The sequence below is a fragment of the Sceloporus undulatus genome, chromosome 4 (genome assembly GCF_019175285.1).
Source record: "Sceloporus undulatus isolate JIND9_A2432 ecotype Alabama chromosome 4, SceUnd_v1.1, whole genome shotgun sequence".
Taxonomy (NCBI): Eukaryota; Metazoa; Chordata; class Lepidosauria; order Squamata; family Phrynosomatidae; genus Sceloporus; species Sceloporus undulatus.
The window spans coordinates 101,136,268-101,163,029 of NC_056525.1; the positions used below are offsets into that span (position 1 = coordinate 101,136,268).

Sequence of the window (26,762 nt, forward strand, 5' to 3'; positions counted from 1 at the left end):
TGATGGCCCTAGCATTTAAGAGCTGTAGAGATTTTAATAAAAAGATTTTTTCCATATAGAATTCTTCTGTTATCGGCTAATAATGGTCCGATTTATCCAGGCCTTTGCAGCGCCCCCGTCACGTTCTAGGGGTTGGCCAAGGACGCACCATCCATATTGGCCTCACCCCTAGCATGTGACTGGGGCGTCAAAATGTTCGCGCCCTGTACACATGGGCGCCGCTATTTTGACGTGACAGATGCTTAGCATCTGCACGTCCCCATGCCTTTGTGACACCGCAAGTGCACCATTGGCGCACTGCGGTGTCACAAAGGCGCCACAAGAAGAACTTGCTTTTTGTGGGTTCTTTTTGTTCTGCGGTTTGTCCGCTGCGGCTCCCTTGCGGAGCAAACCAGGGCGGTGGGAGACCGTCCTTTTTGAGCGGTCTGTATCCCGCCCATGGTAACAACTCTTACAGCATTGGCTCCCATTTCCTTGAGGTTAGGATATTGGGGATCATGTTATGTATTGTAGATGACTTGTACATGTTATGTATTGCACATGGAAGGCGTCCCATGCTGTTATCCTAAAGGTGATACGCAGAAGGATGTCTGGCAATGGGCGTAGTATGGAATGGGCTGGACATCCTGGTGACCATGCTTCTACCTCAGAATTTTTTTCCAGATCAGGTACAGGGATAGAAAAAGAATACATAAATGTGACAATGAGGCAGTTTAGACTGATTTTATTTATCTGTTTATTGATTTTGTTCATTTATTTCTTATGTTGCCTAAAGGCTCTTTTGTTGGCAATAATTCATTAAAATTATTTACATATACTGTAATTAAAAAAAATACTACACAACTGAAAAGTCCACCCACGGCAAAGTACAAGCATATCAATGAGATCACTCTGGTGTCAAGGCCTCCCACATTGCTTCTGTTTGCTCTTCTGCTACATAGCCTCCTGAGTAGTCAAGACAATCTCCATTCCACATACCAATACCCCTTAAGCCTCGGTCTGTCACATAGGCTGCCTTCAGAGAAATGCTCCTGGGATCATCAAACCACACTTGATGAAAAACACCATTTGGAGCCTACAAAAGAATGAAAGACAGAATGTATCAAAATGGTTCTTTTCAAGCCTTGAGTATTCCTGTATTTAACTAGAATACATTGATTATGATTGCAGGAAGAAGTACATACTGTTGGAAAACATACTGGTGTGTCTACATGCTAGTGCCTTTTGAAGCAAGGAAGTTGTACACTGATCAAAGAATATGTTGACATGCTTCCTTAATGCTTTTCAAACCAGATGCACAGCTTTGGGTGTTGTTGTTGTTGTTGTTGGTGGTGGTGGTGTGTGTGTGTGTATTTAAAAATCCAATGAACTCTAAGAGTTGTGTTGGAATGATATTCTGGTCAATGAACATTTCTGAGTTTATTCTAATAAATAGCTACAGATGTCCATAGCTTTTTAAAGCTCTGAAATTTTTGATTGGGTTCATCTCTTTTTAATTGCTGTTTTATTGCTGCTTTGTGTTTGATGCTTTTTCATTTCCTTTTGAAATCCTGTAAACTGCTCTGGAATCCTGTGGTGAAAGTCAATGTTAACTTGTGTTAATAAAAAGGTACTCAGGTCTAATGAAAATATTCTTCTCCCCTTTAGCTACAGTGTGGGGCTGTGATGACTAGGTCATCCTGTCATTTGGAAACTTCTCCTGACTACAAAGGGTTAATCTAGGCGGAGGTACATGCTAATGAGAGCTGACATCACATGCTAATGAGCAGCTACATCATCGCTGACGTAAGGCTCACCTGGCCAATCAGCAGTGCCAGCGCGGCTTTTTCAAGAAGGTTGGGGAGAGGACTTTAAAAATCCCTGTCGGACCATGCTTTCCTTTGTTCTCTCCATCTTGGCTTTTGCTTGGGGAAACCAGCTGTGTGCCTGCAGGGAGGCAGGCAAAAGGAATGCAAGTGAAGCAGGCATGAGGGCCAGCTCCTTGCACCTGAGACCTCCACAAGGACTGCAAATCCCATCACTGTGTGAGTAGCTCAGGAAAAGTGTTAGCTAGTGCGTTTAGGCTTTTTGTTATGTTATCCAAATAGCTTGTCTGAATGAACATCTTTGTAACCATGTTGTCTGTACCTGTGAAGCAAGATGGCTTTGCATGAAGGATAACTTTTCTATCTTAATCTATTTCTTTAAAATAAACCTCTTTCTTTAAAAGTATCTGCTGTCTCTCTCTGCTCCCTGTACACACGTCTTAAGCTCGGTCTAATGGGTGTTCTTTACTGACTGCTGAAACTAGAGGTCCCTAGCAAGTCTCAATGTGTGCTGGGAGACGTAGTGCATTGAATTCACTGAGTGGTGGCAGCCAGACTATAGGACCTCCAGGGGTCTCATTCAGCTCAGCAGGGAGTGAGAATGGAGACCTAGGAGATCCGAGAAGGGAAGTTCTTTAAGGGACTCCCTGGGAGTAAGAGCCACGCACAGGGCATTGCTCCCAGGGATCACCACATGGTGGCAGCGGTGGGATTTCGGACTTTTGGGAAACATTGCTTGCTGGGGCAAGAGTGTTTTCGCTTGGGAGCTACAGTCAGCTAGGTGCTTGAAGAAAGTATTAGAGTCTTCTCTTTCCTTCTCTCTCTCCCTGTTTCTCTCACTCTCTTTTCTGTTTCTTCTTTTCCATCTGGTGTGGGGAGGAATGGGAGGGGTGGCTTTGGCCACGGCATCCCTTTAAACCTAACAGCTGGGAGTCTGCGCTTGCAAGGGGGATAGCCTTCCTTTGCAAACAAAGAGCAAGCTTGGATTTTTTTTTTCTTCTGTCTTCTCGGTGGGAGGACAGGACAGAAGGTTCTGGGTTTACTCCTCTGATCTGCGAGTGCCCTGTGTGTGTGTGTGTTGGCGGGGAAGGGGGGGGGGGCAAGTCTCTGCCGCAGCATCCCTTCAAGCAAACAGCCAGAGATCAAGCTTGCTGGAAAACTGTAATCTGATCGCTTGGCTGGAGACAAAGAGATTGCAAACTCGCCAGTGTTTTTTTCCTCTCTCTATTGAGTCAAGAGGAGTAGAGACTCCAGAGTTGCTGGGGCAACACAGAGATCCCTTTGATAAGGGGCAATCAAAGGATCTTGTTTCGGTGGTCTGTGTTTTTTCCCCCCTCTCCTTTCTTTCTGACTAAGAAAGGGGAGGGGTACTTTCAGCCCACTCTGTCTTTTCTCTAGCTAAGGGAAAGGGAGGTCAGTGGGCTCCATCTAGTGGTGGAGTTGGAAAACTGCAGGGAGAGAAGTTAAGTCTTCTGATTTATTTTTTTTCTCTTCTTCTCCCTCTCATCTCTGGCTCACAGTGTGCAGCTTGTTAAGCACACCCATCCATTTCGGCAAGCTATTGTGTTTTTTTGTTTTGTTTTCTTAGTGCTTTTGCGTGTCTGCCTTAAATTTAGCATTTAGAATAGACTTTTGTACTGTGGCACAGCCACTGCCAGCCATGAACAAGAAAAAGAAGTCTGCCAAGTCAACCCCAGGAGGGGAGGGCAATGCTGCTTCTTTGTCACCTGGCCCAGCATCCCCACCCAGCATGGATAAGTGGGCCCAGATGCTGTCCACATTCACAGAGACGCAGCGTCAAATGGCTGAGCAGAATCGACAGTTGGCTGAGCAGAATCGACACCCAGCATCCCCACCCAGCATGGATGCAGAGGCCCAGGGCAATGCTGCTTCTTCATCACCTGGCCCAGCATCCCCACCCAGCATGGATACATGGGCCCAGATGCTGTCCACATTCACAGAGACGCAGCGTCAAATGGCTGAGCTGAATCGACAGTTGGCTGAACGTAATGAGGTGCTACAACGCCAGGTGGTCAACCTCCTGGCTGATCGGCGCCAAAATCAACCTGCACCTGCACCGGTGACAGTTAGACTTGAAGAGCCTCGGAAATTTCCCCTTTACAGGAACGGCGATGATTTTGAATGCTTCCTGGAAAGTTTTCAGCGGGCGTGTAACTGCCACAACGTCTCCGAGGATCAGTATATGAATGAACTTCGCTCACAGATCTCAGGAATCCTCCGAGAGGTTGAAACCAGTATGTCACAAGAAGAGATGCACGACTTTCAGCTCTTCGTGCGGAGGGCGCGCCGACGCCTTGGCATTACCCCTGAGGCAGCTAGAAGGCGATACAGAGAGACATGCAAAAAACCTAACTCTTCCTGCGTGGAGCTGGCCTACTCTGTGCAGCGCAACAGGGAAATTTGGCTCCAAGTAGCCAATGCAACGTCAATAGAAGAGACCTGCTTCCGCTTCGACCTGGAGCAATTCTTAGCACATTTTCCTCCTGATCTAGTCCACTATGTGTTGGACAAGGGCCCCAAAACTTTGCAAGAAGCTGCAGAACTAGCGGATAGCTACCTGGACCTCAGGAAGGATAAACCTGCCTTGCCCAGTGCAGGATACTACAAGAAATCACAGCCAGCTCATCACCTTCCACGCAAGGAGAACTCTCAGTCTCAACATCCCAAGGCTGCTACGCCAAACATGCCAAACCCACCCCAACCGCCTCGTCAGTCTCAGCCTTCTCAACCACAAGCATCTCAACAACCCTCGTCATCTTCACAGGGAAGACCCAAGAGCAAAGAGCCTACTAAATGCTTCTCTTGTGGACAATTAGGCCATATTAGAGCTCAGTGCCCACAGAACCCTAGCACGATACATGTTATGGCTCGGGCCGAAGCTCACGTGGCTGAGTCTGGTACACCAGTGGACCCAGGGATCACCACAGGGGCAATGCATACTATTTATTACAATTTAACTTTGCTTTCCTCTAATGTACTCAGTACATAATATGCAGTTTCTCAGCCTTTTATCCTCACACCAATCTTGAGATATAAAGAGAAATGAGAGATAAGAGAAATAAGCAGAGGCAAAATGACTGGCCCACATGGTGGATTTCATGGAAAGTTTTGCATTTGGATCTGAAAGAATTCAAACTGTAGCTCTGCAAAGGACTCCACATACATTTCTCCACATCCTTTATTTGCTTGTCTGTGTATTCATTAATTTAACACCCCACCTTTCCCCAGTACGGAACCCAAGGTGGCTTACAAGAAATTTAAACAAATTACAGTCAACCATTTATATCCATGGATTCTTCATCCACGGATTCAACCATCCATGGCTTGAAAATATCGCTCTCCCCCTCAAAAAGCATACTGTACTTCACTATGGTATATAATGGGATTTGAGCATCCACAGATTTTGGTATTTACGGGAGGTGGGGGGGTGGGCTCAGGGTCCTGGAACCAAAGCCCAACAGATACCAAGGCCTACTGTACAACTAAAACCTATCTGATTAAAAAAAGGGTTGTTTTAAAAAACAACGACAACTAGTAACTATAAATAAAAATAGTGAAACCTTTAGAATGTATATGTATGTACTGTATGTATGTATTTATATTATATGGTAGTAGGCGGAAAATTCCATTTCATTTTGAATAATATTCTTAAAAAACAAATTCACATTTTTGTAAATCAATTAAAAGAAATTAAGAACACACAAAATCAGCTGAAACACTGTAAATTTTATTTTGTGAATGTGATTTTAGGGTACTTGACAGATGGCAGTTTGTAGCTGTGCTTAAAATTTAGAATGACAAAGTTGTAATTAAAGATTTTAGGTGATTAGAGAGACAGAGAAATGCAAATATCATTATTTTTTTTAAAAAGGAGTTTAAAAAATATCCCAAATTAAGCACATTTGTCCAAACTTGTATTAAACTAATTCTGAAGGAGATTTGCCTCCGTTTAAAATTGAATAATGTTGGGCAAGAGATTTTACAAGACAGTGAAAATGGAGGCATTCTACTTACTGAAAACAGAAAGAGATTAAGGGGCTCCCTCTTTGCTAGATAGGGGCTGTGGAAACCGCATCCCATGGCCCTGATCTGGCTTTTCCGCAGCACAAAAAGGAGCCACAAAAGCAGCTCCTTTTGGTACCCTGGAAAGGCTTTATGGCACTCCTTTGGCGCTGTATCATCTAAACACAGTGCCAGAGGAGGACCATCATGCCACGCACCGTGTGGTGCAGCACGGTGCGTCATGCCACCATGGGGGCGGAGTTGAGGCATACGTCGTATGGATGCCACACCCTGACTCCGCCCCCAGGCTGGCCTTAATGCCTGGTTTGCACAGCCTCCTAGAGGTTGTACAGACCAGTGTTATACGTTGGCCTCGGGGCAGAGTGGGGCATGGCATCCACACAACGCATGCCCCGACACTGCCCTGATTCCGCCTTCATGCCATGCACCTGACTGCATGGTGGGTGGCATCACAGAGCTCCATTGGCGATGCATCCAGATGATGTAACGCCAAAAGGAGTGCCAGAAGGTGCCACTGCAATGGCAAATGCACCTTTTCCCTGGCATGAAAAGCGGCATTTTCCCATTCCATTTAGCATTAGAGAAAAGCTGGATCAGGACCGCAGCATGTAGTTGCCGCAGCCCTGATCCAGTGCTGAAAGGGGAGGCAGCAGGCGGCACCAAAGGGGCTGTTTGTTTGGCCCCTAAGACTTGGAAGGCTATGGAGGACCTAGACAAGATACTCAAGTGAAAAGAAATATAATTGAATATTAAACTCAAGACTGTCCATGCACTGTATTTTCAATTTCTATGCATGCTTGTAAAAGCTGTACAGTGAAGAAAGTTGACAGGAAGAAAATTCATTTGAAATGTGGAACTGGAGGAGAATTCTGCGGATACCATAGACTGCCAAAATGAATATTACTGTATATACTCATGTATAAGTAGAAATTTTAGTAAAAAAACTAACCCAAAAAACCTGGGTTGATTTATTCACGAGTCAATGTAATAACTGTACCTTAACTCTTATCCAAATAGAAACCAGCACCTTCTCTAAGTAGAGTAGTGAAAGGCAAGAACTTAGTCCATCCTGGGAGAAGGTAAAAGGAGCAGTGGTCCCCTCTACTTTCTCCGCTGCAGCTCAGCTTCTGTTTTTTTTGCATGCCTGGGCAGGAGGTAGTGTTCTTTCATGTGTTCCTTTGCTTCATCTTTTACATCATTGGCTATATGTCCATAAGGTTTCCCTTCAACTTATCTATTTGTCGTATCAATTTTGGCTCCAAAACCTGCCCTCGACGTATGCATGAGCTCAACTTATAGTCAAGTATATATGGTAGATCCAATCAAGGCTGAACTCTCCCTAGAAGCCTGGATGACTAAGCTGTGAACTTTGGATAGATCATGAGAAGAGATGACTCATTAAAGAAGTCATAATGCCTGGCAAAGTGTAAGGAAATAATGCTTGGTAAAGTAGAAGCCAGTAGGAAAAGAGGAAAACTACAATATTGGTGGATAGACTCAATCAAGGAAGCCATGGCCCTAAGTCTGCAAGATGTGCACAGGGCTAGTAATAACAAGGTGACTTGGAGGTCTCAGTCTTATTCATAGGGTCACAATAAGTGGATGACAACTTGATGTCAGTTAATGACTAGGAAGTAAGCAAGTAGGAATGAAAGAATACAGGAAAAGAAAAGATAGATTCCCCCTCTTTACTGTTGTCATATTCATCTTTCCCTGTTGCTGCTGTTCTTTTATTTATTTATAGCCCACCACCATCCCCACCAATTCAGGACTCAAGGCAGATCACAAATATTAAAACTAACATAACTGAAATTTTACCTTGTACAAAAGTTTAAAATGTAATGAAAGTATCAGTAAAATTAAATCCAACTGAAAACATAGCTATTAGAAACAACGACACAATATATCGCACTGTGCAAAGCCCCTAGGCAATCTTCAAAGGCGTACCCAAACAAACAAACAAACAAACAAACATCTTCAAATTTTGCTGGGAGCAGTCACCAAGAAGGCCCTCTCCTCTGATCCTACCAGATATACAGTACAAGTAAGGGTGATAGGAAAGAGAAAAGCACCTGCCCAGAAGATTTCAATTCACAGGCAGGCTCACTATTATTTTTGTTTTGTTTTCTCAATTCTTTTGTATTACACAGATGGAAGACCATGATGAGAATAACTGAATGACATACTGTGCAGTGAGGATTTGGGGAAAGTGAAAGGGGCAGAACAGGGATACTCTTTCTGAATGAATCCTACTATCTGTTTTGCATCCAATGAGATTAATGCAAATACAGTATTCTTCTATGATTGATTTATCTTACACTCCATTTTAAGAATGGCAGACTTGGGGAAGATGAGAAACAAGATATCACTTTCTACCTTTTCTGTTTTCTCTTTTCCCCAATAACCTTTATTCACTTAGCCTGTTACCCAAAGTTATGGAGAATGCCAAAGCTTGTATTTGACTTCATAACACTGATTTTGTTAAATTACCACACTATGACATCTAGATTATATTTTAAAGGATCAACATAGCTAATTTCTATTTATGGTACATTTCTGTAAAAGTATAAAATAATTTTTAGGAAGTATTTTAAAATTGCAACTTACCTTGTATTCCAAATATGGGGCTTGGTATTCATCATTCCACAGGATCCCAGAAAGAGAAGAATTTTCCCAAGACATTATTATCCTATAGGGGATTTGACGTCCTGCAGCATCACTACAAGGAGCCCCCCGAAAAGGGACTTTTGCAATGGAACAGATGTGATCCTGTGGAAATACAGATATAACAGAATACTAAGAAGGGGTGGCTGTAAAAGCCCCACACTCCAAAACAAAGACCTATCATCTAAATCTATACTATGCAAATTTGTTGAAATCGTTTGGTTATATTTATAGGAATTTGTACAAGTTTTATATTTTAATAACTTTTTAATATAATAGGATAATCTGAAACCATGACCTTGAAATGTTTACTTCAGGAAATATGTCTGTTTATAGTTATCATTCCATGTCTACATTATGGACCAGTTTTGTTTTGTTTTGTTGTTATTGTTTTGAACATATACCCAGTTTATTTTTTGGATATTCTCTAGATTGGTGTTGTAATTGTACATTGCTTATGCCACGTGTATATGAGCATATGCTATTCTGATGCTCGGTCACTGTTTTTCTTTTTCTTTCTGTGCTGGCTGTGCGCCATAATAATAAATATTCATATTCAAAACAAAGCCTTTCTTTCCCTTACCTTGGATAAGCTTAGACAGGTATAATCATAGCCATACCACGGAACACCCATTACAATCTTCTGTGGATCAATGCCCATGCTAATGTATTGTTCATATCCTAATTTAATATAAAATTAGAAAGTTAAAAATGCTTGGTTTTTTTTAATACCCAGCTGCAAAATCTGTAATCGAAAGCAATTAAAGGCCACTAAGAATGCATCTACACTGTAGAAATAATGCAGTTTGACATCTCTAACTACCATGGCTCCAGCTTACAGAATACTGGGATATGTAGTTTTGTGAGACCCAGCACTTTTTGGCAGAGAAAGCTAAAGACTCTGTAAAACTACAATTCCCAATATTCCATAGGAGCTACAGTACTTTAGATGATGTCAAATTACATTATTTCTACACTGCAGATGCACCCTAAGACTCATTCACATTACAACTAGGTTTACAAGTCTCTTTCATATCCATCTGCCTCTCTAAGATTTTTGCTCTTTAGCTTTTCTTGTGATTTATTTATTAATGTAGTCATGAAAAAACATCTTAAATGAGAATACGTGAGACTGGAAGAAGAATAAGTAAGTAAGCAGTTACGATTTTTTACTACTTCAGCTAATGATCTAGCAGACACAAGGAACAAGTTAAGGTGTCAGAGCTGTTTTAATTTTAATTTTCTTTCATTTCAGTGGAAAATTTATTTTGTTTTTTATTTTACTAACAAATAAAAATGAAAGGAAAGATGAAATGCTTAGATAGCTTGAGATATAGCAGCCTGCTGTTCTGTCTGCATCACTGCAGATATGTTATTGTTTTAAAAAGCTAACACCCCTAGATAACTACACTTAATTTTTTGTTTGTTTCTGGAACAGTAAAACTGCGATATGAAAAATATATATATTGCATATATTTCAGACTCTTTTTTCACGTATTTCTCCCCTTACCCTGAACAAAGAAGGGGAGCAGGTGTCGCTTTCTCCCCACAACTTCAGCATTTTTGATATTTTGGTTCTTACCAGCTATAGTTTGATTATATGGAGCATTGGCTCTTGCTATACAGTCTGACCACACTTGACTCTGTTCATCATAAGACATTACAAACACAAAATCACAGGACTCAGCAATTCCAGTGTAATTGTAGCATCTTTTGTCTATGCAATCTGGACACCAAGCCACATCGAAGGTTACCTGTGGAAGAAATGAAGGGAAAATCTCTTTTTGGTCACTCTTGACACAAGTTTGCACAGAAGCCCATAGTACTAGGTGGGGTCGGAGGTCACTCCAAGGTACCGGTTTGCTTGACCCTTTTGTCTCTCTTCCCAGTTTCCCTACTGACTAGGCAGAATACTTCTCTGACTTTCTGTATGGCCCAGTCAGACTCCCTATCTGCTCATCATTCAAGACCCCTCCCTCAAGGACTCTCCCTCAACTTGAACCTTTCCCTGAACCTAAACTCAAAGTCCCTCACTCCTGCTTTTATATCTTCTCCTACCCCTGCAGTCCTCTCTCACAGTCTACTTGAACTGGCTGTCAGGAAACCAAGTCTGCCCAGTGACTCTATACCTTAACAACTGAAAAGCTTTGTTTTGACACAAACGTTTGTGAATTGCAACCAATACGTGTACTGAGTTGACCCAAGTTATCGATTAATTATGTTAATGTGCTATTATTGTTAACTTCTTTGTTAACATTAAAATTGCTTTTAAAATAAGTTTGAGGATAATGCTTCTCAAATATTTAATATTATTTTATAGAAATGATGAACTGTATGTTTTACACAAAATCCTTTGTTTTCAATTTGTGGAAAAATATTTTAAAAGTTAATTTGAATAGCATTCCAAAGGAATGCCCTTAAAATGTTCTTGTACAGATTTGGCAGTTAACAGGAATCTACATCTATAAATATTGAGCCTCAAAATTTGTGCTCACAAAAGTAAATATTGTCAAATGGAATTTAGGAATGGTGACTCTTGGAGTCACCTTACAGAATGCTCTCTTTGGGGATATATTTGTCTTCCCTTCTTATTTTCCATCAAGCAGGTCCTAAAGACATTTTTCAACCAGCTTGGTTTAGCAATTGATGATAGAGTGGGACTTGTGAGATCCAGGCTCAAGTCTCCACCAAGCCAAGAAACTCACTGATTGACCATGAAACTCATCCTGATCTACCTCAAAGGGTTGTTTTGAGGTTAAAGACATGGAGTGGGGGGAGCCATGTCTATTGGCTTGAGCTCACTGTAGGAAAAATAGGAGATACTATAAATGCTACTAATGAATATATTTTTTTATTTCAGTCTGCCTTTGGTTAAGATGTAGAATAATGAAGGATTTCAACTTTTAGAGTTTTTAGAAGTTAAGTTTAGTTAGAAGTTTGGTATTATTTTGTTTTGATCCTCTTAATTCAAATTTAATAAAACTATGCTATTTGGATACTTGAATGCTATTTCATGTGTATCCTGTCAATAATTTCTGCTTGTGAGACACTTTGAGGACTTTATACTTTTTAAGAGCAGCTTCTAAATCTCTTACATAAATAAAGAACAACTGGCTAATATGAAGCAGTATTTGTGAAAGAATAGGCATTTTTACCTGTGAACCTGGAATCGCTTTGTGAAAAGCTTCTGTTGTTTCTTTAACCAAAGCTGTTAATGCATCGTATTCAGGTGAAGATTTAGCAACTTCTTGCTCAATGTCTATATTGATTCCATCCATATACTGCCTTTTGGCCAGTTCCACCTGCTGATTTATCCAAGCTGCTCTGAAGGCAGGATCAACAATTTTCGTCACAGCTACATCTCCTAAAGAATGAACAATTAGTTGACAGTTGCATTATTACAACAAGACGGACAAAATGTTAAGACCAGCTATACAGTATAGTATATTAACATGACCACATATTGAAAAATACATTACTAAAACTGTGGTTGGGATTTATCAATTGGGAAATGCTTATCTATAAGAAAAAACTGGAAATGAACAGTCTAATCTCATATAGAAGGGCATTCCACATGGAAGCTAATGTACAAATACAGCAGAGTTAAATGAAATAACCACCAGTTCAGTGAGGCCATCACCAGTTCAATGAGACCTCCATCCTGACAGGAAGAAGGCTAACAAGCAAGAAGACCCAACATAATTATACTTGCTCATATAGTTACTGTACTGAGATGCTTATAAGCCATGCTGACAGAATCTCATCATGAAGGAGCAGACCATATGCCACCAGTAAAGGTCTAGGTCTTGGAGATGGAGACTGCACAGTAAAAGGGCCACCTTCCAGCAAAAGCTTTTTGTATACACCTTGAGGCAAAAAGCCTTCAGTAGCAAGTCAGGACTTATATGAAGATGGAGTTCTACCAAAGTAGATCATGAGGAATATCTATCTATATCTATCTATATATCTGAATCACTGATATCATTAGGCAGAAGGTCACAGACAAGAGTAAGAAGTGAGGGCCCAAAGAAGATGATCATAGAAAAAGAAGTGAAAGAAACATAGCTAAAGGCAGAAGTGCTTTGAGATGTTGCTTAAGAACTTAATATAAATTTTGTCATAGGACACGTTGCTGAACTTTTGTGAACACATTGATTAGGATTCATATACTGTACTGTTCTGTGGAACTCCTGATGATGCCACTAGATTGGTTTGCTGATATCCTTACATTGTTTGGTTGAGCTCTGTATGGCAGGGTAGCATAAGGATAGGCTTGCAGCTCTGTGTAGTGGCTTTGTTGGAAATACAGTCGGTCCTCGCCTTACGCGGGGGATCCGTTCTGGATCCCACCGCGTAAGGCGAATTCCACCTATGCTCGAGCCCCATTGGAAACAATGGGGCTCGTGCACGGTGGCACGGCGGCACGCAGGGCGCAACGGGCACGCGCACCCATTCAAATGAATGGGACGTGCCGCCCCTTCCACCTGGCGCGGCTTGAGCGCGTATGCTCAAGCCGCGTATGGTGCGCCCGCGTATGGCGCGGGCGCATTGTAGTATAAAAGAAAGCTCTAGAAAAGGGTCATTTGTAAGGAAGATGTATCTGTGAGGTTCTAGTTATATCTCTGCTGGCACCAGATGGGAAGACTTCCATTAATCTTACCCACTAGCACCAAATGTTAGGGCTATCCCCTATCCCCACCTCTGCCACCAAAGTAAGGCCCCCCTCCTGTCCCACCATCATGGCCACCAACTGTGGGGATCTCCTAGATGGTAGTGGTGATGATGATAATAATGATAATAATAATACATTTTATTTCTTTCCCACTTTTCCTCAAGGCTCAAGGCGGGGCATAGCTTAAAATGCCCTGATGGTTCCTGCGTGAGATATTATTCATCTACTATCCCCCCGGACACCACCCCTCTTTATTAGCTGCTGCCACCACAAACACCATATCTGAACACTTTCTAATATATTGCTTTCCCAGAGGCCAAAAGCACATAATACAAAAATACTTTATTAACAGAATTTGAACATAACATAAATTAATGCTTTAATAAGTTTAAAACACATCTCCCTCTCCCTCATCTCCTAGCTCTGACCCCCTCTAACTCTCTTAATCATTCAAACCCTGATATACTCATTCTAACTAACTAACCTTGACAGACTACTCTCTTCATACTCACTATTATACACCAGCCTTAATCAAATTCTCTTGGACATTCCACCAATCACGACTTACTCCCAACATTTGATTCTCTCACCCTCTCCCAACAGAGCCTTATCATATTACAGATAATAAATGGAACACATTTTTTCCAGAACAATTCATAAAACCACAGTATCTATCAACTTGCTCCTGTGTTATTGATTTAGGACAAGGTGACATTTAAGCTTTCAAAAACATGTCCTTGTCACCTGAAGGTCTGCCTGTAGCTTTAGTGAAAACTTTGCCTGAGGTGGCTGCAAAAGGCACAGATCTTTCATCTTCCAGTTGGAGATCAGTTTTCCCAAGGGGGTTCACCGTATGCGCTGTATTGGCCTCACTGGTCTGCCCTCAACTTACTCTATTATGGTTGAGGATGTTGAACTAGGATGTGGAAAAAATGGGTTCAAGCCCTGACTGAAATATGAAATTTATTGGGTGACCTTGGGCTGGCGACTCTCCTTCAGTCTCCCTCACATGGTTATTGAGAGAATAAATTTGGGAGCGGTGCACCATGTATACCACCTTGAGATCACTGGAGGAAAAGTGGGGCATAAATGTAACAGTGAAAGAAAATAAATTATGAACTCCTGAGTGATTTTTCTTGTAGTGTGTTTTATAAGTTAACCTTATCTTTCCTTGGATTTTTCTCTGGATTACACAGTCTGGTGAACCCATCATCTGACATGTCAATTAAACCTTATGACCATCTCACATGTTACATTAATACCAGAGATTGGACTGGCTCCTTTTTAAAAACATGCTTAGTGCTGCCTCTTTATTTTTGAAGAGAAAAGAGTTCAATGGGCCTGCAACCTTGCTGTTTTATTTGCCTCTAAATGTAATTTTTGCTGTAAACAGTAAACCTTGGGGGACAGTCACAGTAGACTTTCAGCTGAAAAGCTGGAGAATGGTACCAGATTGGAGCTCCTCAATGGTTGCCTTTCCTTCAAAACTTTTTTTAAAAAGTGTGCTAAACATAACACGTGTCAAGTTATAGCAACCCCATGAATTTAATAGGTTTTTCTTAGGCAAATAATACTCAGACCTGTTTTTGCCAGTGACATCCTTTGAAATATAGCCTATAAGACCTGGTATTCATTGGTGTTTTCCCATCCAAGAACTAACCAGGGCTGACCCTGGTTAGCTTTCAAGATCAGACAGGATCTGAGTACCTTTAGGGTATTTAGACCCCTCCAACATAACATAACACAACACATAATTACCTCCAAATGGAAAGACCAAAGCTACTGAGAATCCAGACTACTCCAAATGCATACCTTTACAGTGTTTTGCATAAGAAATAAATTGTTCCAGACCTTGCAGTAAACATCCATCCTCATCTATGCCTTCTCACTATCTACACATCAGGAGGTGGTAAGTATGAGACTAGTACAGGCCATGTACTGTGTATGACCAGCATATTATAAAACATTTCCCCATGCAATTGCTTAACAGAGCTTAGAAACCTTTTGAATTTTCTTTTATACACATAAATGACTGCAGATACTATGTGCTACAGCTCCTTCCTAGTGCCTTTGGAATAGATTACTCTAAAGCTAGAAGATTTTTTTTTTTAAATCCCCCATGAAGGCTATCTAATCGGTCTATCACTCTTTTTGTATTAGAAGCAACGTAACACAATGGAGCCTTTCCTGAGACTGGTGGTACAAGCTGGTCACAATGCTTTCTTTCACACATACAGTATTTACAGGAAAACCTTGGCAATAATGACAGTATGCTCAAATGACTACAGTTTTAGGCATACTTAACAGAAATAGGTTGAATTAAACTAGGTTGTACTTAATTCTGAGGTGACATATTTAGAATTTTACCCTGGTTAGAACAAACCTTTTAAAACCACTCTGGCTCCTCTTGAATGGGCATAGCACATGAGTTCAGGGTCATACTTTCCAAATGTTGCCACTGTTGTAATATGTGTCCAGTTGTAGAACCTCCAGTTTGATCCACCAATATCAAACACAAAGACCTGTAGAGTCACAGTAAAAAAAAGAGTCTCTGTCTCTCTTGCAAACATGTAATGTGCTAAATCTTTCTCAATGTCATTTAATTTGTTTTCTTATTTAATATAGCTTTTTATCACTTTTTAGTGTAAAATGGGAGATCACAATACATTAATAAACTATTAGGACAAAAGCAATTTCACTAAAAGAAAAGAAAAATCCAGCAAAACAGCCATTAAGTTGCACATGAAAACAAAACCAATCAAAATTTAAACAGATTTTTTTTACCAGTGTTTAAAAACTATCAAAGGAGAAGGAAGGCAGATAGATGTGGAAAAGACAATGCATGCATCTCCAAGTGAATGATTGTTTCCAGTTTATAAAGTAAATTACCCAAGGAACAGTGGATCTAAACAGCATGGATTTTCTGTGTGAATCAAATGCAGTTTCCCAACAGGTAACAAGTTCAATATTTTTGCCCAACAGCAGTGGTACTTGGTGGCCCACATGACAGTGGGCTGGTGAATCTATTCCAGGTTTTAATTTGACCTTCAAGGGAGTTACAGAAGGTGCTAAACCCTCTTCCCAAACTAGTACCTTTAAAGATTAAACCCCGGAGCAGATTCACTAGTCTACTGATTTGGAATCATAGAATCACAGAATCATAGAGTTGGAAGAGACCGCACAGGCCATCCAGTCCAACCCCCTGCCATGCAGGAAATCCAAATCAAAGCATCCCTGACAGATGGCCATCCAGCCTCTGTTTAAAGACCTCCAAGGAAGGAGACTCTATCACCCTCCGAGGGAGTGCATTCCACTGTCAAACAGCCCTTACTGTCAGGAAGTTCCTCCTAATGTTCAGGTGGAATCTCTTTTCCTGTAGCTTTCTTACTTAGCCCAGGATATATCCCCATTTAAATACATAACTCCAGATGATGGTTTTTCTTTGCACTTGCCCTGCACAAGATCCAATGGGCCTTTGATATTTGGTGGGGTTTGGTTCCAGGACCCCCCATGGATATCAAAAACCATGGATGCTCAGGTCCCAGTAAATACAGTGGCATAATAAAATGGTGTCCCCTATCTAAAATGACAAAATCAAGGGTTGCTTTTTGGAATATATATATATATATATATATATAATATTTTCAAACCATGGATGGTGAAATCTGTGGGCGCAGAGGGCTGGCTGTACAGAAGTCTTTGGAAGCCAGACTTTGACACAATGGGATCTCTATTGTCTGTAACTCTTCTATATTGTCTATCCCCTCCTATCCTGGAACCAACCAAATTAGGATTAACTGGCCGTTTTCCCACTAGATAAGAGAAAAACAAAGAAAAAAAAACAACGCATGATGTAGTTCCACTGGTAGCATTAAGAGCTCAATGTCTGGAAGCACCCAGTTTCTTAATGAATGTTTTGCAGCCTGGACTACTGTGTCAATTGCTTTTCCAAAAACCCTGAGTTAGTTTACACAGAAGATCTACTCAGATGACAAGCTACCTGCCTTCCTGCATTTCTTCACTGCCTTTAATAACTACATGGAAAGCAGAAATTCAACCAGGGAGACTTTACTTGGCATGAGCATGCAGTGATGCAGCTAAAACCTTTCAGATGATGCCTTTTGAGCACCTCTCTGAAAGGCATAGCAGCCCTTATCAGGCTGTTGACAGCAAGTGGGTGATGTTACAGGAGAAAGTCTTGAAAAAGATCCTTCCTCCAATTGGTAGGGGAAAACCTGTTTGGAGGGTCAGTGGCCCCCATTCCCCTGTAATCTAAGTTGTGGCACACTCCTTCCCACCTTTTCCTTCATCCAAAAATGAGAGAGATTTTCACTTGAAGTGCTAGGCTGATATCCATAGAAGTTCATACTCAAATAAACCTTCCATCTAACTTAAGGTCCTGCTATAGACCTGAGAACAGGACGCAGATTCAAGTCACCACCAATATAGGTTGTAGAAGTGTGTTGTGTGTATGTGTGTGTATACCTTCAAGTTACTTTAGAGTTTTCAATAGTAAGCTCCAACTGAAATGAACTGGCAAAACTCCTTTTCTGTGAATAATAAAGGCTGCCAGCAATCTATTCTATGCTAATTTACTTAGGAAGCTACACTGAACACATGAAGGGGACCGTCTACTTACATACTGTGCTTGTAAGAGGCTTCTTAAGTTAAGGGTCATGATTTCCATCTTTCTTTCCATCCCGCTCCTACAACTGTGTAAACATGCTTTATATTGGAGTATTTACTATCCCTCTATACTGCTCCCAAAGAAAGCTTATGTAAAAATAACAACCAGGTAACCAGTGTGGTGTAGTGGTTGCAGCACTGGAATATGACTCTGGAGACCAGAGTTCGAATCTTGATTGGGCCATGAAGCCCATTGGGTGACCTTGGGCAAGTCACACTCTCTCAGCCTCAGAAGATGGCAATGGCAAACCCCCTCTGAACAAGAAAACCCCATGATAGGTTCACCACTGTGGGGTTCCTTGTCCTCCTTGACAGAAGGATCTCTAGTTACCCTGGTCCTCCATTTTAGGGTTCCCTGTCCTCCTTCACAGGACCTCTAGTTACTCTGGTCCTCCATTTTAGGGTTCCCTGTCCTCCTTGGCAGAAGGACCTCTAGTCACCCTGGTCCTCCATTTTGGGGTCCCTTGTCTTCCTTGAGAGTTAGAAGTATACCTGGCCCTCCATTTTGAGGTGCCTAGACTCCCTCCCTGCCCCTTTTCCCCCATGCGCATGCGCACCTCGAAGTCCCTGGCGCCGGAGATGGGCTGACAGAGCGCGGGGTCGCGGCACGGGCACGCGCAGGAGCCCAAGCGCGCGAGGAGGAGGAGCGCGGCCACGAGGAGGAAGAGAGAGAAGAGGGGCGCGACCCCGCCAGCCAGGCGCCCTTCCATGCTCAGCTGCTTCTGGGGCTCTGCTGGAGTCTGAAGAGGGCCAGTTGCTTGGCTGCCAGGCTCCTTAAGGTTAAAGGAGGAGGAAGAGGAGGAGGAAGGACCCAGGCACCACCCAGGGAGGGAGGGGCAGAGTGGCCAGATGCCTCCACATTGCCAAGGAGGACAAGGCACCACAAAATGGAGGGCAAGGGTGGCTAGATGGCCTCCTCACTGCCAAGGAGGACAAGGCACCACAGAGTGGAGGACCACAGTGAGCAGATGGGTCCTGACCACCAAGGAGGACAAGGCACTGCGGAATGGAGGAGGACCAGAGTGAGCAGATGACCTCAACACAAAGGAGGACAAAGCACCATAAAATGGAGGACAAGGGTGACCAAATGGGTCCTCACCACAAAGGAGGGCAAGGCACCACAAAATGGAGGACCAGAGTGAGCAGATGTCCTCACTACAAAGGAGGACAGAGCTGGCAAAATGGAAGACCAGGGTAACCAGATGGGTCCTGACCACTAAGGAGTACAAGGCACCACAAAATGGAGGTACAGGCTGACCTGGTTTGTCCTCAACACAAAATAGAGGACCAGGCACCACAGAAAGAATCAGGGTGAGGAGATGTCCTCACTACAAAGGAGGATAAGGCACCACAAAATGGAGGACCAGAGTGAGCAGACCTCCTCACCACAAAGGAGGACAAAGCTGGAAAAATGGAGGACCAGGGTGGCCAAATAGGTCCTGACCACCAAAGAGGACAAGGCACCACAAAATGGAGGACCAGGGTTCATCTTCACCATCAAGGAGGATAAGATACTGTAAAATGGAGGACCACTGTGACCAGATGGGTCCTGATCACCAAGGAGGACAAGGCACCACAGAATAGAGGACCTTCAAAAACAAATAACCAACAAACATGGCCAAATAAAAGCTAAACACACTCCTAAAAATATCAGTTCATGCTTCTTAGTCATGCTCCAGATGGAGGGCATTTTGGAATTCCTCCTGGACAGAAGGCTAACATGGAGGATATGTTTGGGAAAAGGAGGACCACTGGCCACCCTGGGGCAGGAGGAATTTCAAAATGTCCTCCATTTTGAGCATGACTGAGAATCATGACTACTCTATGAATGTTTTTAGCTTGTATTGGGGTAATGTCCTACATTTCTTGAAAGACCTATGTTTTATGGCACCTTTTCTTCCTTTGTGGTGAGGACATCTGGTCACCCTGATATTTCTTGAATTTTGAAAAGGAGAAATTTCTGAAGAAGCAACAAGCTGGCATCCGCCCAATGTTGCCCCTATCGAGAAGGGGTGCATCTCTGCTATAGAAATAATGCACCTTGACACCGCTTTAAGTGCCATGATTCCATCCTTTGAACAAATCTTCCTAAGAAAACACCATGACAGGGTTGTCATAAGTCAAAAACCACTTGGAGGCACACCACCACCACCACAACATTGTAGGAGTATATCCCACAGAGCTTTTTGGTGGTTTTGTGGCTCAATTCCAGCTCACTTCCGAAGTAATTGCACTTCCAACAATGCGTTTTTGTCATAAAGGGACTGTTTTATCAGACGCCATTGATTTCTATGGGAGCTGCTTGCGAATTGCTTCAGCAGTGTTTCTGAAGTCACCCCTTATTTTGGTAAAAACGGGAAAAAGTGGCTTCAGAGAATTCGCTTCCAGGCTGCCTTCGATTGCACTGCAATTTGGTCAGGTGTGGAAAAGCACTCCGATGCCACCCCCCTTGGCCCCTGCGTCCTGCTCCCTCATTCCCCTCCTGCTCCTTCATGCCATCTCCTCCTCTCTGCCAACCAGCTGATCCCATCATCCCCTGCGTCCTCGTGGACTGCTCCCCTCCTTTGGCCTCCCACCAATCCCATCATCCCCTGCGTCCTCCTAGACCACGATCTGCTCCCCTCCTTCAGCCTCCCACCAATCCCATCATCCCCTGACTGCCCCTGCATCCTGATCCTGGCCCCAGGGACCCCCAGTGAGTGAACCCATCATCCCCTGACTGCCCCTGCATCCCGATCCTGGCCCCAGGGACCCCCAGTGAGCGAACCCATCATCCCCTGACTGCTCCTGCATCCCGATCCTGGCCCCAGGGACCCCAGTGACCTATCCCATCATCCCCTGATTGCTCCTGTATCCTGATCCTGACCCCAGGGACCCCTAGTGAGCTAACCTATAATACCTTGACTGCTCCTGCATCCTGTTCCTGGCCCCAGGGACCCCCAGCGACCTATCCCATCATCCCTTGACTGCTCCTGCATCCCGATCCTGGCCCCAGGGACCCCCAGTGAGCTAACCCATCATCCCCTGACTGCTCCTGCATCCTGATCCTGGTCCCAGGGACCCCAGCGACCTATCCCATCATCCCGACTGCTCTAGACCCCGATCTGCTCCTCTCCTTCAACCTGCCACCAATCCCATCATCCCCTGCCTCCTCCTTCATCTCGATGAAGGATGACAGCTAAGGAGGAGGCAGGGAAGGAGGGCAGTGTCCAGAGCCCCACTGAGCATGTGCAAGGGGGCCGATTCGAATCATTGAACTGTCAAAGTATGCTCTAGTGTGGTAATACAATGTGCACTCACTCCCCTTTGCTTGAGTCCGCATCACATGACTGGCTTGGAATCGATCTGACTTGACTTGGCCCTCACTTTGGAAGGACAACAGAAAAGCAACCAGGTGTGGAAAAACATGATGTTTTAACCTCAATCCGAATTGCTAGAGAGGAGTGACTCTGGATCTGGTGTGAAAAAACATCACGCTTTGCATTGCTAGAACAGGAGTGACTGCGGATCTGAGCTGCAACCCCCCCCCCCCCTCATGTGTGATAAGGTCTGTAGAAATGACATACTTTGACACCACTTCAAGTGCTGTAGGTCACTCCTATGGAATTCTGGGATTAGTAGTTTCACAAGGTCTTTTGGCCCATGACACAGTTGTCTTAGGGTCACCAGAGGTCAGAAATGACTTGTAGGCACATAATACCTACATAACGTTGGGAGGGAACTTGAACCTGAAAGGTAAATTGGTATTTTATGTCACAAAATAATACACCACTGTTTTGCATGTAATAATTTATTCAGTGTGTTGACATACAGACTTTATAAAGTATTGATTTTAGTTACAGGGGAAAGTCTTTGAATGGAAAACTGTTTTGCCATTTGAATTATTTTCACACCTTTGCCCAGAATTGTGCAGAAATGTATTTGTCTCTTAAAACCACTGGTTTTAGTCCTCTGCCTTTCACATTGAGTTCTTGTTCACAGAAACATGTTGTGCAAAGATCAGTTACACCTTTGGTGTTGTTGAGTTTCTGGTCTGCATTTCAACATTTGTTATATTGGAACAGCAGCAGCAGGCTCTGGAATAAAAAAAATAAAAAGCTTTTGTGACTATTCAGATATTTTATTAATATTAGTTTTAAATCTGTCTACTTTAGAAGTCTGCATCTTGTGTAGAATAACAACAGAATGCTAGAAATTTAAGGCTGACAACAAACTAGACAGCAGCAGGTAAGACTTAAAGGAAAAGTAATACAGGTTAATTCTTCCTTATCTGAAATGCTTTGGACTAAGTCTAAACATGAAATCCATTTATGTTTCATACAGTACAGTATATACTTTATACAGTAAGCCCTTGGTGTCTGTTGGCATTTTATTCTAGGACCCGCGTGGAGCTCAAACTCCGTGGATGCTGAAGTCCCATTAAATACAACAGCGTAGTAAAATGGAGGTCTTGTATATAAAATGGCAAAATCAAGGTTTGCTTTCTGAAATTTATATTTATATAGCCATGGATGATTGAATCCGTGGATAAAGAATCTGTGGATATGGAGGGATGACTATGCACATAGCCTGAAAGTAGTTTTATATTTGTAAGCATTTTGTGCATGAAACAAAGTTTGTGTACATTAATCATCAGAAAGCAAAGGTGTAACTATCTCAGCCACCCATGAAAAAGTTTTGGTTTTTGGAATATTTTGGATTTTGTGATTCCAGATAAGAGAGACCCAACTTGTAATTATTTTGTGAGCAGGCCCCTTACTATTTAAAGAATGACATGTAAGGGCTTTTTTCTTGTTATTGACATCAACAGATTCATTCTGTGGTGTTAAAGGGTTTCCACAGAATGCACACTTTATAATGAGCCCTTTGCATGTGAATTGGATTTTCTTGCCATGGCTGCACTCATGGGGTGAAGATACCGCATGGAACAACTCATTAAAAGATAACGAGACCAAACAAGGCCTGTCAGAGCTCCTTCATGCTTGGTTCTACTACACATCATTTTAGATCCAGAGTGATGCAGCATACTTTGTGTGGATTTGGAGGGTAGTGCTGGGATTTCACTCTATGCTCAAGCTATTTACAGTCCTGAGTTTTGAGCAAATCACAGGTGACTATCTTGTGGCTCCAGTCTTTACACCTCAATCAGTTCCTTAGTCCTCTGATGTAAGAGAAACAGGGAATCCCATGGTGTTTTCTGACTGCTAGGTCCCTGGGAATGAATTTTGTAGCTTCTGCCCATCCCCTAAAATCTGCAATTTTTTGGTGAGCTTTTGGGAATGTAATTGTAATTCCTTCTCACTACTTCTATCAATTATGCCACTCTAAATGAAGCCCAACCAACTTCCCACTAAAGGTAGCATATCCTGGTAACAATGATTGGTGCTTATATTTTCCCCCATGGACAAGATATCTTCACTTGCAAGTTGTTTATTTACAGATGACTATCTGTGCTTGAGAGCCAGTGCAATACAGCGTTTGAGTGTTGGACTATGATTCTGGGGACCACAGTTCGAATCCCTGCTCAGCCATGGAAACCCACTGGGTAAGTCACATTCTCTTAGCCCAAAGGAAGGTTTTGTCCATTCAACATATATGTGAATATACTCCCAGTATTTGGGGACTGGTCGCTGCTGTCTAATACACACACATATCTTAAAAGCATATTGTAGTCTATCATGAGTAATATGACCCTCCTAACTTACTAGAAGTCTGGAAGAAAAATGAGTCTCTTCCCATGTTTTGTGGTAGAGTTATACAGTACTCAGAAAATGTTGGTCCCCTGTTTTTGTGTAACTTTTCATCAGGATTGCTATCAGTTAAGCAGAGGTTGCTAAAAAAAAAAAAAAAAAAAAACATGTGTGCCCAGATATATGAATATTGTGAATAATTTCCTGACCTATATCACAGGACTCTTGTGGAACCATCCATGACTGAGCAAAGCTGACTGCATTTTCGGCTACATATCCACTGGGCATCTTATATTCCTCTTCATATTCAGCATCATATCTTCCACATATTCCACAGGTTTTCCCAATCATTGAGAAAGGTACTTGAATCTGCATGAGACATAACAAATATCAATGTAGTGCTGGCTAAATAGTTGTTGTTTTTTTTAATACAAGTATGACAACAACAAAAAAGAGTACCTTTAGCACGTTTCCATCATAGTGGAGCTTTTCAATACCAGTTTCTGGGGCTTTTAATAACAAGCCATTCTCCTCACTGGTGATAAAGATATACCCAGCTGTAAATAAATAAAATTATTTTTATCTTTAAAGTAAAAGTTTATGGTACAGATCAGTACATGTTTTCATCATTATTGATTTCTCTATCTCAATAAGTATAGAAGGCAAAACTTGGCAGCTAAAACACTGCTACTACTCAATGAAAACTTCCTCAGCGAGTGAGATTCTCTATGTTCTCCTTCTGGTACAGAGTATAATATTGTTGTATTGTTGTATAATATTGGTATTAATTAAAAATGAATTAAATCTTGGATTTATGTCCCAAAATGATTCAGTGATAAATCTAAGATTTATATCTCAAGCCAAGATCATGTTATTTTGGCAGACCTTTGGCAACTGGTTGTTGAGGAAGGAGGTTTGTAGCGAATTGCTGTTACATTTTCTATTTTTATGGATGTGTTTTAAACTGAGGTTTTAATTTAATTGTGTTTTGATTTTTGAACCTTTTTAAATTCAATCAAACTGTGAACTGTGTCAGGTTCCATTTTTGAGAGCAATGGATGTGTAAACCCAATAAATAAATAATCACTCCTTAATGTGTAATGTGTACAGCAGGCCATAGTTACTCCTTATATGATGATGGTGATCCTGGGGCACAGTTTGACGACCTGAAAGTTACCCTCTATGCCATTCCCAGTTACCAACCGCAGAGGAAGAAGTATCATAAAAACAACAATGGTTTTGGCCATGTAACTTGCAGACTTTCTTAGCTGTGAGGATGGAATACCCCTTACTCAAGTCCTTCCAGATGGCTTTCTAATCATAACCACACACTAACCTCTTTACAAATTAACCCATCTCATAGATATATCAAGCAATTACCCTAGAAACACCAGATCAGACAGATTCTGTCTTATGCTGAAAGCTAAGCAGGGTCAACCCTGGTTAGTACTTGGTTGAGAGACCACCAATGAATACCAGGTGCTGTAAGCTATATTTCAGTAGAGGGAACTGGTAAAACCACTTCCACCTCTGAGTAGTCTTTGCCTTTAAAAACCCTATAGAGTTATAGAATTAGAAGAGACCCCAAAGGCTATCCAGTTCAACCTCCTGCCATGCGGGAATACACAATCAAAGCATTCCTGACAGATGGCCTTCCAGACTCTATTTAAATACTTCCAAAGAAGGACACTCAACCACACTCTGAAGCAGGGTATTCTACTGTCTCTTACCATCAGAAAATTCCTCCTAATGTTAAGGTGGAGTCTCATTTATGAAATTCATGGGGTTGCCATAAGTCAGCCAGTGACTTGATGACACACTCACACATTGCATGCTTAAGTAAAAAGTCAGGGTGTTGTTCTACCTACCAGAACTGGAAATATAAGGGAGATTCTCTGCCAAAATTTCAGCACCATCAATCCATAGTTTAACTATCCCATTTGAAGGAACCATGTCAATTTCCCTTCAGATGGTGCAGGTGGGGGGGGGGGGGGGGAGAAAGAAAGAAAGCTTTAATTAAAAGAGCAGCCCATTAATGTCCTACATGCTAGTAAATCATCTTGCAGACCCAAGACCAGTTGCTTTATAATGTACAGTGGTACCTCGGGATACGAAATACCCAGGTTACGAATTTTTCGGGATACGAAAAAATCCCATAGGGAATTATTGTTTCGGGTTACGAAAGTTTTTTCGGGTTACGAAAAAACTCCGGCGCTATTTCAAATGGAGCCGCGGCAGAGCCGCGGCTTTTTCCCCATTAGCGCCTAGGGCATTTCGGCTTACGAAGGCTTTTCGGGTTACGAAAGCGGCCGCGGAACGAATTATTTTCGTAACCCGAGGCACCACTGTAATTGTATTGAGTTCTATCCTAACACTGGAAGGCTCTTTGATTCAAGGAAGATTCCTTGAATGGAAAGCAGGGAATGGTAATGCTTTCAAATTCCCTCATCTGTCCTCTCCATCACCCCATCTCACTATCTATATTGATCTAAAGTTTCTCCCAAACTTATGGAGCAAACTTTGGAGGAAGATTATTATTATTATTATTATTATTATTATTATTATTATTATTATTATTATTAACTTATATCCTGCCTTTCTCCCAATATAGAGGCTCAAAGGGACTCAAAGAACATTCTTTCTTTCCCTTTTCTGTTAAGGGAAACATCTGCTGGGTGAAAAAGCTGTATGGCAGCTGAGGACAAAATCTTGGATTCAAGCTATCGGAATAATAAATACTCTGTCTTCTTATCTGTCACACAGAATATAGAGAAATAAGATGAGTTGGCTGTTTCACATTACAGTAAAATCTGTGAATACTTGCTGGCAAAAGTATACAATCCTAGGAGATCTTCGGGAGGGGGGGGGGTTGGGAATAAAAGGCATACTCTCAGCAAAGTTGCATGATCGTGCTTAAGACTTTCAGACACATCGTGCTGATCCAGGACTTCTCCTGAGAAGAACCAGGAATGCCCAGCAACAAACTATTCATGGGGAAGTCCCGTGAACAGTTTGTTGCTGGTGCAGTCCTGGTTCTTCCCAGGAGAAGTTGTGGATCAGTGTGACATTATTTTAAAATCTTCAGCGTGATCGCCCAACTTTGCCAGGAGTATGGCTTTTACTCCCAGCTTTTTTCCCTTCTGAAAATCTCCCTAGTTGTGTGCCTACTAGTATAACTTCTGTTGCTAGTGGTTATAATAC

The 26,762-nt window shown here is 42.2% G+C and overlaps 2 protein-coding genes across 3 annotated transcripts in view; both read right to left on the reverse strand.

Moving 5' to 3' along the window:
- Positions 1-713: 713 nt before the first annotated feature.
- On the reverse strand, positions 714-18,661 carry LOC121929854 (di-N-acetylchitobiase-like). 2 transcript variants are annotated; one of them, XM_042465815.1, is made up of 7 exons: positions 18,429-18,661; positions 15,569-15,707; positions 11,669-11,877; positions 10,096-10,267; positions 9,097-9,194; positions 8,457-8,618; positions 714-1,075 (listed from the first exon to the last, which is right to left on the reverse strand). In XM_042465815.1, exons 1-7 carry the CDS (start codon positions 18,579-18,581, stop codon positions 887-889), a joined length of 1,122 nt encoding a protein of 373 aa, XP_042321749.1. In that variant the 5' UTR covers positions 18,582-18,661; the 3' UTR covers positions 714-886. The 2 variants fall into 2 exon arrangements, with proteins under 2 accessions (XP_042321749.1, XP_042321750.1); XM_042465816.1 differs by lacking the exon at positions 18,429-18,661 and adding an exon at positions 17,825-17,899.
- A 2,990-nt stretch (positions 18,662-21,651) lies between these two features.
- Positions 21,652-26,762, reverse strand: part of LOC121929002 (vitellogenin-2-like) — a 40,566-nt gene continuing 35,455 nt past the window's right edge. Inside the window, 4 exon segments of the mRNA XM_042464326.1 lie at positions 21,652-21,947; positions 23,771-23,930; positions 24,021-24,118; positions 25,430-25,524. Of these exon segments, the coding sequence (XP_042320260.1) occupies positions 21,922-21,947; positions 23,771-23,930; positions 24,021-24,118; positions 25,430-25,524 (379 nt within the window). The 3' untranslated portion in view covers positions 21,652-21,921.

Excerpts from the sequence above, each read along its gene's own strand:
- LOC121929854 (XM_042465815.1), bottom strand. The coding sequence starts at position 18,581 with ATGGAAGGGCGCCTGGCTGGCGGGGTCGCGCCCCTCTTCTCTCTCTTC. Across the intron at positions 10,268-11,668 it reads AAGCGATTCCAGGTTCACAG|GTAACCTTCGATGTGGCTTG; the intron begins GTAAAAATGCCT and ends TTTCTTCCACAG. Across the intron at positions 8,619-9,096 it reads CCTGTCTAAGCTTATCCAAG|GATCACATCTGTTCCATTGC; the intron begins GTAAGGGAAAGA and ends GTATTTCCACAG.